General features: G+C 33.4%; 1 protein-coding gene across 1 annotated transcript; it reads right to left on the bottom strand.

The window, feature by feature from the left end:
- Positions 1-5,151: 5,151 nt before the first annotated feature.
- On the bottom strand, positions 5,152-10,311 carry LOC114756199 (uncharacterized protein At1g10890-like). The gene is given in 10 exon segments (XM_028945117.1): positions 5,152-5,378; positions 5,381-5,427; positions 5,429-5,598; positions 5,843-6,062; positions 6,350-6,351; positions 7,781-7,930; positions 7,933-7,995; position 9,145; positions 9,206-9,415; positions 10,019-10,311. Coding segments are annotated over 9 exon segments (834 nt in total). The 5' UTR covers positions 9,343-9,415; positions 10,019-10,311; the 3' UTR covers positions 5,152-5,334.
- Positions 10,312-12,169: the final 1,858 nt, after the last annotated feature.

The raw sequence follows: 12,169 nt of genomic DNA, 5'->3' as shown, positions 1-12,169 counted from the left end.
CAAACTATCTGATCTATCCTTTTCACTGAGGCTTCCAATAGTCTTCTCTTCACATGCCTGAATCACCTCAAGCGATATTCAACCATTTTCTTTTCGATTGGTGCCACACCTACTCTTGTTCTGATAATTTCATTTCGAATCTTATTTTTCTTGTATGACCACACATCTATCTCAATATCCTCATTTTTGCTATCCTAACTTTATACTCTGTTTTTCCTTTAACGCCCAACATTCACTACCATATAACATAGCTAGTCTCATAGCAATCCGATAAAATTTTTCTTAAGTTTTTCACGTACCTTCTTGTTACAAATAAGTCTAGTAATCTTTCTTCATTTTAACCAACTAGCTTGTATTCTGTGCGAAATATCACTATCAATTTCACCATCCTCACGTATAATAGATCCTAGATATTTAAATTTTGACACTTAAGAAATGATTTGATCTCACATCTTCACCTCCAAATCACCATGCTCACGTATATCCATCTTGCTTGGACATGACGGGCTAAAGAAACAAAGTACACATATGTACTTCGCTAGAAATTAAGAGCGCCCACACAGAGAGTGTTAAAGCCATGAGCGTGTGATCATTTTAATGACCTTCAATATAAATATCAGATACCACATGAAGCTACTTTTGAAGTATAGATTAATAAGATAACAAAGAGTTCAGGCATATATCGATTATCTCATTAAAGAATGATCAGAGATGAAAGAGATAAGCTGTTGAAAAGGATGAAGCCTGGTCCGAGACAGATCAAAACATGGGATTTGCTGAGAAACCCAGAATTCAAATCCCGAGCCAGGCGATATCCCTATCAACCCCAACCTCCCATAACTTGATTCATTATCTATGACAGCAACATGAAGAAGAAGAAGAAGATGATGGTGATGGAGAAGCAATGAGGAGGGTATATATACACACAACAGCCTTAGAATGCTGAGCTGGCAAAGGAAAGGAAAGGCATATATGCAGTTTCCCACAACAAAAAACACCACCAGACCTTTGCTGTCTGGGAGTTTTATGTGTTTGATGTTTGGTGTGACTCTCTCACACACGCATCTTATCCCTCACAGCGCCCCCAATTGGCGCGCGTGCACTTCACCGTCTTCTTCGACTTCATTCTTCTTTCTTACTTGCAGAGAACCAGTTGCCTTCTTACAGCCTAATTAATCTGTGGGCTGCGCAAACAGTTACATACTACCTCCAGTCCTTACTATTACTATAATACCCAGGTAACTAACATGGGAAGATTAAGAAAGTTACTAAATTACTTTAAAGTATTTATATTTATCATTTTTCTCTAAACTAATTTTGTTCACTTATAAATTAATATATAATTTGATGATACTCATAAATATTTTAGAGAGACCGTGTAACATATACTATAAATAATTTAGTAACTTTCTTAATCTCTTTAAATTAATCAATCAAGTGGTTTATATATTAAGAATTGAAGGTAGTATCAAACAATAATGTGTATATCTTTTCGTGGTATTCAATTTGAGGATCAACACCAAGGGCTTGTTTGGTTTACGAAAAAGTAATAAATTGAGGGAAAAGAAATTATTGGAATAGAGAGTAAAAAAGGTGTTAGATTGTTTTATCACTTAGTAAGAAGATATTATGAAATTTTTGTCATTTAATTTTTATATGAATGATTCTTAATTCATATTTAAATAGGAAAGGAATCCAAAGTTTTAAAATTGTGATAATTTGAAGAGAAACGGCAAAAAAAAAAAAAAACACCAGCAAATGAGCTGGCTGAAATCTGCAATGAAAATTCAATCCACTTTATTTGTAAGTCTCATACAAGGCTGAGTAATGGGCTACTAGTAGAACATATGTATCGGATGAAAATAAGTATGGACTAGCCCGTACTCGTGTGTAGTTCATATTTACCTATTAAAAGATGGGTGGACTAGCCCATAGTACACGTTTAAAACAGGTTAGCCCATTTTTAATCTATAATATTCTTCCATGGAGTAGAAACAAGCTAGCTAAAGTTTAATGTGTAAATTTCATGCAAAATTATAGATTGGGCATTAAATTAGTTGAGGTAGTAATTTAAGGGTTTGTAGCCCAACCAAGATTGACCTGGGAGTAAACAAGCCTAGAACAATTTAATTAAGATATATAAAAATATCCATACTTGATTGTGAATAAAAGTAAATAAAAGATGCAATGTGCTTCCACTTATCTTAGGTTAACTATATTTCAATTTAAAATGTCAATAACAAAACATTATGAAACTTTTATCGTTTAATTTTTATATGAATGATTCTTGATCCATATTTAAAATAGGAAAGAAATCCAAAGTATTAAAATTGTGTTAATTTAAAGAAAAGGACAAAAAAAAAAAAACTATATCGCCAAATGAACTAATTGAACTCTACGTTATGAAAATTCAATCTACCTTATTTCGAGCCAACCCTTTTAAGCCCTTTTAAGTGAAGGGTTGAGCTTGTATTTTAGGTGGTTCAAAAAGAAATTGGGTTCAAAAATAAAAGGCTAACCCGTTAGAGCCAAGGGCCAGTCCTTTTAAGACTACCTATTTTTTATTATTATCAATATATTTATAAAGTTATAAATTAGTCTTTTATGAACAAGTTTGAATTAGAAAAATATTTAGAAGAACCAATACTTAAACCAGACAATTGAAAAGAATTAGTGTCTTGGACTGGTGGAAGAACATATTCTTAGCATCAATTTTTAATTCTTTCAAGAATGACAATTGATATTCTTAGCATTCCAATCACTACAATAGCTAGTAAATCTTCCTTTACCATTGGTTCACGTCTTAACAAAGTGTAAAAATTTTCTTATTCAAACAAATGTTCAGGCTCTCATTTGTACTCATAACTACTGCAAAGTTTAATTTTAGATAGGGGAGATGAAGACACAAACCTTATATTTTTATCACTAAAGAAAAGCTCACTTGTAGTGAAGAAAAATAAAATATTACTGATCTTGATGATACTGATAAAGATGAAGATAAAGATAATAATCATGTTGATGCTATTAATCTTTAACTGCTAGGTTTTTATCTTTCTGTTTTTCCTATTTCATTAGATTTTCATTTTTTTTGTTTTGGACAATAGTTTATATTTAATGTTTTTTTCTATACACCATTAGTTTATTTTACTAATATTTATAATTTAAATAAATTTTTTTAGAAGTTTTGTTGTTTTATTTTTTATTTTAAAAAATTGAAAAGAATTTAAATTTCAAAAAAATAACATAAAAGGGCCAACTTTTTTAACTCCTGAGCCGACATGTCCAAGAGCTAGGTTTTGATAATTAGATCATTTTAAGGTATGCGGGTTTTAAAAGGCTGGCCTTTTTAGGCCCTGGTCCTTTAAAGCCTAGTTGACCCTTATTGACAGTTCTACTTATTTGTATGCCACATACAGGATTGAGCAATGGGTGGGATAACTAACTAGTGTAAGGGCTGCTTGTAGCTCACACACATATATATAGGTAAAAACGAGTAGGGGCTCGCGCATGCCCTTGCAGAGCCCCTTTTTACCTATTGAAAAATGCATTGGGTTGGTTTGTGGTATCGATTAAAATGATACATGTTAACTCATTTTTAATTTATATTATCTTTTCAAGAAGCAAGAATAGATGAGCCAGCTAAAGTCTTTTGTGAAAAATTCAAGGTACTAAAAATTGGGCCTATCATTGAATTAGTCGAAATAGTGGTTTAAGGGAGAATGGTCCCACTGGTTTGGAAACAAATAAGGTAAGAGTTTATTTAGAATGACTTATAAACAACTTTTTAATTTTGATTTATAGAAGACGAAGTAAGTATGTGAGAAGAATTTTGTCTCACCTTACATGAATGTACTTGTAAGTTCTTACAATCGTATCGATACTTTAATTGTGAAAAAAATATATGTTCCCAATTATCTTACGTTATATGTATTCCAATTTAAATTTTTAATAACAGAACATAATGAAATTTTTATCATTTAATTTTTGTATGAATGATTCTTGATTCATATATAAAACAGGAAAGGAATCCAAAGTACTAAATTGTGATAATTTGTAGAAAAGGACAAGAAAAACATGGATTAAGATATAAATTTCTCCCAAAAGTTTTTACTCAAAATTTTTTGGTGTTCAGTAGTTTTTTTAGTATAAATTTGCTCCGAAAGTTTGAAATCATATTAAAAAATAACATTAAGTTTTAAAATAATGACATTAACGGTTAATAATCTCAAGTGTTAACAGTAGAAAGAATTATTGCTACAATTTTAAACTTTTAGAACAATTTTACACCCTAACCCCAAAAAATGTTAGAAATTGGGCGGCCTGAATTCTACAGTAAAAATTCAATACACTTTATTTGTCATTATGAACCTCTCCTCTTCTTTCCCATCCTTTTCTCCCCTTTTCTAATCTTCACCATTAATTACATCTATGGCTATAAAGAACACACTTATTGCAGTAATGTCGTTTTGCTGATGAGTTTTCAAATCACTTGAGGGTCTGTCGGGTACGATGGAATTGAAGTATATTGAATTAGGATTGGAACTGGCTTCTACTTAAAATGTTGGTTTGGTAGGATGGAATTGAAGAGTGTTTCAAGGGATCATACGTTTCACATCCTGTATGTGATGACGACAAGGAAAGCAAGAGGCAACGACACACCGGAGAAGATGATGCAGTCGGCATATCCGAGCTCACCAGAATAAACCCTCATAAGCAACACTTTTTTCCCCATCGATGAACTTATCATAAGCGCGGAAACAAGAACTCGCCTACAGACCTTTCATTACTAAACTTCACCCTCGGGTTCACAGCCATGACCAGCTTTAGTAGCTGGGGCCCACGGTGGCCAACTGTGTCAGCTATTCACACAAGGACAATTTAATTTTTTTACATTATAAATACATATATAAAATAAAAAAACATCATAGTTCCATGTACATATCAAACGTTTTAGAGCTCTCTTTCGTGAGTCCATCTCTATTTCCACCTCCACGTCCAGCATGCCTCCAACTCTCCAAGGAATATTCGTACGCAAATTTTATGAAGGCCTTTCAAGTTGAATGTGAGGAATCCATTTGTCCCTGTCAATTTCTGCACCCAAGATCGGCTCACGCTGGCCCTATACCTATGAATGTGACTTTGATACAAACCTTGAGTGATGATAAGCAATCAAATTTCCCACAAACTGGAAGTGGAAACGGAGTATCAGATACAAAACATTGCCCAGAAAATTGTGGGAAAGCATAATTCCCTCTATTACAGATGCAAATATGGAATTTAGGCAAACAATCAAGAGTTTAGCAGCGAAAAAAAGACACACAAGGTACTCTACAATCATTTTGATCCAAATGCAAATGACAACTTTGGTCGTGATTTTTTTTGCCCAACAGCTTCATTTGGTTTGAACGTTCTTGCTCCTCCTCCTGTCTTCCTTCGCATGGCTTCTTCTTTTTGTCTCTGGAGCTCTTCTAACTCTCTATATCGTTCCTCCTCTCTCCTCTGCTGCTCTAAAGCTTCCCTTCTCTGAGCCTCTTCAACCTTCCTCCGGTTCTCTTCAAGCATCCTTTCAAGCTCTTCCTTCTCTTTCCGAGCTTGCTCCTGCAGGTCAAGTTAAGTTATCCAACTTCCCAGGGGTAAAAAAAACCAGTTTTTTGAATGGACAAATACTTAAAATTGCACGATTATAATAATCTTAATAACATTCCCAAGTAAAAACCAAGGTTAAAAAAAAAAAAGAAGAAAAAAACACCAGCAGCCCTGAACTTCTATCATACCAAAAGAGATCAAAATATTCACGGCCATTACACCAGATCAAAGTATTGAGAATAAGTGAAGTCAATACCTCCTTCCGCCTAGCCTCAATAAGAGCAGCTTCCTTTTCTTTCTCAAGTTGAGCTGCAACTTCATCAACTAGTCTCTTTCTTCCCTCTTCCAACCGTCTTTGAATCTCTACCAAAATTTCTTCAGATTTCAAGCTCTCTTCAACTCTCCTACGAATTGCATCTTCCACTCTCTTGGCAGTCTCTTCTTCAATTAGCTTCAATTCTGCTTCCTGTTGCCGCCTGTGAATACATGATAAAATGTTAAGCGGGAAAGTGGCCACTAAAGTGAGGGAGAATGTTACATATGCAAATCCAATGTCTTTGGTCATGGACAATGGGAAAATAACTTGGACGACTAAAATTGAACAAAAGGATGGACAAAAAAAAAAAACTTGAACAGACATATCTGCTTCATTCTAACCCCTTCTCATCCTTTTCTAACCTACTTACAGAGAACCATAATCATTGGCAAACAAACCTTCATGATGACAAAGGCACTAAAAGATGCTTATGCTTTTAAGTCATACCTCTATTGAATCCTGATCCAAACAATGAGTACCAAACTGGTGAACAGTAGATAAATGAGGCAGCCAATTTGATCATCAAACATAACAAGTTGAATTATAGCAGTACCTTCCTTCAGATAAGCCTGTGAAGAAGACATTCAAGTAACCTGCTGCAGTTTTAAACTAATCACGCAAATACTTCAATTCTTTTACTAACATCTTTGAGATGAAAGAAACTAGTTGAAATACGGCTCAACTTTTATTTTAAATTAGGTCCTAAAACATCTAAGCAATTACAAAAACCATGTTTACCATGGAGGGGGGGGGGGGGAAGAGTGGAAAAATTCTCTAGATCGAAAACTTTGCGTTAAGTCATAATAAATAACTAATGACAAAGTAGCAAATACATGCTAAAAAACTTTCAAACCAAAACCAGCCTGATAAGAACATTGAATTCAGGGACCATCAACCCCATAACATGACGGATAGACTTTCTGAATGGGTCAGGTTAAGCTTTCTAACAAGATGTCGGAGTACAAAATGAATCACAAGTAAAGAAGGACTCGACTCCTTGCCACTGCCTCCTTTCTTCTACTTAATAACATTTATATATGTTCATTAAATTTCATGAGATCTGTCTTAATTGTAAAGAAAAAGTGACACCCTTCGGCTAGTACCTTAAAAGTGATGGATAAAACAAGTGATCACATTTCACGAGAATACAAAGCCAAAGACATGAACGAATTTTAAGATTAATTACTGAATAACTTTGGAATTTCCTTGGACTCAAAGAAGATCTATGAGGTTAACGAACAGAGAACACGCTTCAAAGCGTTAAAAGACTGCAGGTAACCTCAAAGGCTATCCCTCGTACACATGAATAAGAATGAAGGCAAATTGTATATCAAGAAACCAGTAATAAACTGAAGAGTTGCTTAAATATTATGCAAAACAAGATCCAGATCTTGTATAAAAACAAATAACAGATAATAACAAAATGCCAAAGCCTAAAAGAAAGTTTCTACTTCCGTGAATTAAATCCAATCTGGACAAAAATAAAGCATAACTTATTGGCTATGAGATTCAATGCATGATTAGATTAGACCACGGGAAAGAAGGGTATGAGTACACTGTATGCTTATACCCAAAATAGGGAGCAGCAGCTGACTAGCTGGTAATTTTACACGAAATCTAAATCACCAAAGAACAGGGCATCATAGGCCAGGTTTTACCATTATAAATTTCCTCTCCAAATTTCCCAGATAGTTATTGATCATCATGAAATTGAAAGATCAAGCAATAACATATTGGTTATCCTGAGAGACTAAGATTTCTAATTAAATAAAATGTAAACTCATGCCAAATTGCTAAGCAACTAAACCAGAAGATCATGGTTTCCATCTTAAAGAATAAAAGAAAGAAAAATGAAAAAAAAAAAGAGGCAATTAATACCTTTTCTTCTCTTCTTCTTTTCCTCTGTTTTTCAATGGCAGTTTTGCGCTCTACCAAACCAAGACTCGAACTGGAAGATCTACGAGTAGGAGACAATGAGGAACTCTTACTTCTGTGTCTTCTGTATCGTTTTGGAGTCGGAGACGACTTTTATGACGTCTTGGAGTTATAGAACGGCTTCTGTGACGTCGTGGGGAACTAGAACGACTTTTCCCCTGTATGATGATGCAGATGATCTTAAGCAACAAGCCACAGTCCATGGCAACTACTAAACGTCATTTAGGGGTATATATAAAGCCTGCCCACCATCTAGCGCACTAAATACAGAGTTACCTCATAAATTGCTAAGAAAAACCAGTGTGCTCCATCTTTTATCACATGAAGAAGCATATGTCACATTTGGGCAATGAAAGGACACTCATCAGCATCCATCACCTGCTCCCTTCCCGAGTTATGGGAAGAAACTGAGCTTAAATTTTACTATGAACAATATACATCCTATCATGTTATATGTTATTTCCTACGTATTATTGATCCATTTCCACTTCCATGTACAAATACAAAATACCCCAGAGGAAACAAATCCATCAAAAGCCATGCAACATAAGCAACACCATCACCAGACCATGATAAGATCGCCAATACTTGAATAATGGCAATATCAATCATCCAGCATTAGCATGCATCTCATTGAGTCTCTCAAGGAGCTAAACAGAAGATGAGAATCCGAACAGCAGAATGTCACACATGCAGAACTAATCATGACTGCCCATAACCATCTACTCCATCACGTGCAACAAAGAAATCAAATCATGAGTAATAACTATCATTAAATATTAAATTCAAATTAAATTTCATCAATAATTAGCATAGTGAACTGCAAATCTCATCTTTGACCTACAGTTGTTCGTCACATAAATACACTACCCACTTACCCTGCAGTTCTGAAAGTATCATCCATTTTTCTGAAGAAAATGGTCAATTTCAACAAACATTCCGATAAAGAATCAAATTTTCCGACTCCTTTTGACCTAAATTCTAAATAAAGGAATCAACTTATTGGAATGTGTCAAATGTCTTCAAAACCCACTGTTTTCTATTTTAAGCTGCCTTAATGCTTAATCATGACTCCATTTATGCTTGTGGGAACTAATGCAATCAGCAAACCCTGACAACTTGAGTCCAAAAGTATTTGATAATTCCAAATTTTGTATAATTCCCTTAGTATGTGCAAGGGACATCAAAACCTGAAAGAAAATCTAACATCTTTCTGCATCAGACCAGGGATAGAAAAAAAGGTTAAGATGCGTACAGATAAACTCCGACACTTTGCGAATACAAATGACATCAAAATGAGCCCCCACTCTTTCCGACTTGAAACAATGGATATTAGCATAAGGAAAGCAAAAATACAAACGGGATCACCTGCTGTAAGAGTAGGAAGAATATGGAGATCGGCTTCTGTCTCTTCTGCTCCTCCTGCTATGCCTGTGTCCGACTGGGGATGGTGAATGTCTTCGCCTATAAGATGGTGATCGGGATCGGGATAAGTCTCGAGGCATCTTCTAACAATGCACTTCGGTATGCCAGATATTTCTCAATCTTGAGCTTTAATACAATGATAAAATGGTTTCCCTGTGATAAAGAAATACAGACACAAATAGAACAGGTTATCAAAGAGAACAAAACATTGGCCAAAAAAAACAGAGAGAACAAGAAGATTTCCAACTGCAGGGTCATCAAACAGAGTAAAGAAAGTGAAACGGATAATCGATACCCTAAGCATATGAAACGTCAATAGTTAAATTGTGGCGAACAGAAGAAAGCCAATTAATGCAAACCAATAAATGGAGTGTCATTTTCTGTATTGTTCATATGTGCAAATAAACAATAAGCAGTATTTAAAAAAGAAAAAAAAAATGCAACGTTTCACCTGAAAATCCCAGAGAAATCTCAAATAAAGCAATCAATATCTGTACGTTCAGAAGTTGAGGAAGAAATCCAGTTGCATTCAAGTTCCACCCAATCAAGTAAACGATGAGATAATTTCAACCTAAAAAATCAGATTTAATCGATAAACTATTGTGATTAAATGATATTATTAATCTCGGTTAATTCATCAATTTGACTTTCTTGAAGTTCACTGATATCTTCGGAAAACAAACGGACCGCGTACAGATAACGTTAGACACAGTTGAAGTTCCAAAATCCAACAGGGAGAGAATTTAGTGGATTTACCAGCTGAAGCAAATTGAAAGATATAAGGTTGCCGATCTTTGCATAGATAGCAATCGGAAACCCAGGGAACAAACTCGCGAGGCACGGAATAAAACAACGAATCGAGATATTTTGGTGTATCCTCGGACAGAACAAAAAAAAATCGGAAAGTCGTATTACGTTGGCCTCCGAGGCCGCTAGGTTTGAACCTTTGAGAATACCTTGTACCCCCACACAGTGATAATAAAGCAAGGGATTATGTGTAACTCTCCCGAGTCCAAACCCAACGCCATTCAAATTGGAGGAAGATGAAGATGGACAGATTGCAGGAATTGGCCCTAACCAAATTTCCGGGTGATTGTTTAATCCTCTTTCCTTTAAACGCGTCGTGCACGTGCAGGGGGACAAAAATATGCGCCAAGCCAAGAAAATATTCATTCCTTAATGAGACGTTGAACTTAAATATGGCTAAACCAATTAAATCTCTAAATTCGGTTATAATCTCTTAAAAGTTTAAAATTTAATCTAATTTAATCTTTCGTGTTAATTCTAAATACTATCTCTTATAAATTAAATTTGAGTAGGTTAAAAAAAACTAATATAAAATAGTTGATTCTTATAATTATATTATCCTGGGTTAATATAAACTTTGGTTTTCAAATTATCATCATTTTGGTTTTGGTCCTTTAATTCCTTAAGTTTCAAATTATAAACTTTTAGTAAATCAGTTTATTACTCATTTAAAATATTAGTTGCTATAATCAATAAGAAGTTAGGATTATTTGCACTTGAGAGACCAAACTAAAATGAGGATAAACTTTAATTTATCAAAGATTATATTAATCCTTTATTAAAATACTATTTTAAATTATTTGTATTAAAATTATCTTTGATATAATTTTTTTTTGGGCATGTACAATTAATATGTATAGTTTGAAGAAAAAAATTAAACTCCTTGTGATTACTTTTACCATTAATCACCGACATTTAACATGGTTTAAAAAAACTTTAAAGATATAATGTACAAAGTCTTCCAGCTTGAATTCAATGTTAGTTGCAAAAAACCTATTAATATTTCAAGATTTAAACTTAATCTCTTTAAAATTTTTATTAGACTCTCTATCCTTACATTTTTTTTTCTTATCTAATACCTTTCAAAGTGATCTTTTGCTTTTATGTGACTGGAGGATCTTATTATCTTTTATATATTTTTTCCAGTTTAAAATGTAAGATCTATCTTATAATATAATTTGGAAAAAAGACAGAAAAAAGACAAATAAATTTCATAATGTCAAAAAAGTCTACTGAATTTGAAAAATCCCAATTTGCTCTCAAGAGACTAATTTGACATTTATAAGTTTGCTAAAATGATCATATTACCCTTCATTTTATTTATGGTTTTTAAAATACCAAAACCTCTACTAGCCGGCCGGTTGACGAAAGCTCCGAGGAGGTTGTCACCGGAGCTCCACCGGTTAGAAACAGTTTTTTAAAAAAAATTTTATAACTTCAGTATAATAGTTAACAACTTTTATAATGCTATTAACAATTTCAATATAGCAGTTAATAATAGGTTTTTTTGGAAATTCAACAAGTTCTGGCAGTTGGAAACAATTTTTTTCAAAAATTTTTACAACTTTAAATAACAATTAACAACTTTTGTAACGCTATTAACAATTTCAATATAACAGTTAATAACAGGTTTTCGGGAAATTCAACAATTGGTCGCTGGAGCTCCTCCAGCCAAAAATAATTTTTTGAAAAATTTTATAATTTCAGTATAATGGTTAAAACTTTTATAATACTATTAACAACTTCAATATAACGGTTAACAATAGGCTTTTGAGTTTGTTAACGACATTACAGAAGTTGTAAAAATACTATTTTTGAATTTTTCGAAAAACCTGTTGTTAACTGCTATATCGAAATTGTTAATAACGTTACAAAAGTTGTTAATCATTATACTGAAATTATAAAAAATTAAAAAAAAAAAAAAGTAGTCATGAAAGTTATAAAAATGCAATTTTTTTAATTTTTAAGAATATCTGTTGTTAAATGCTATACAAAATTGTAATAAAGTTATGAAACTTGTTAACGGCATTACTGAAGTTGTAAAAATACTACTTTTTAAATTTTTAGAAAATTTGTTATTAACTGTTATATTGAAGCTAT

This window comes from Neltuma alba, unplaced genomic scaffold (assembly GCF_004799145.2).
Source record: "Neltuma alba isolate B1F8T4 unplaced genomic scaffold, ASM479914v2 tig00010376_pilon, whole genome shotgun sequence".
Taxonomy (NCBI): domain Eukaryota; kingdom Viridiplantae; phylum Streptophyta; class Magnoliopsida; order Fabales; family Fabaceae; genus Neltuma; species Neltuma alba.
Note: the sequence above shows the minus strand (reverse complement) of the source record. Positions and strands in the feature narration are given on the sequence as shown.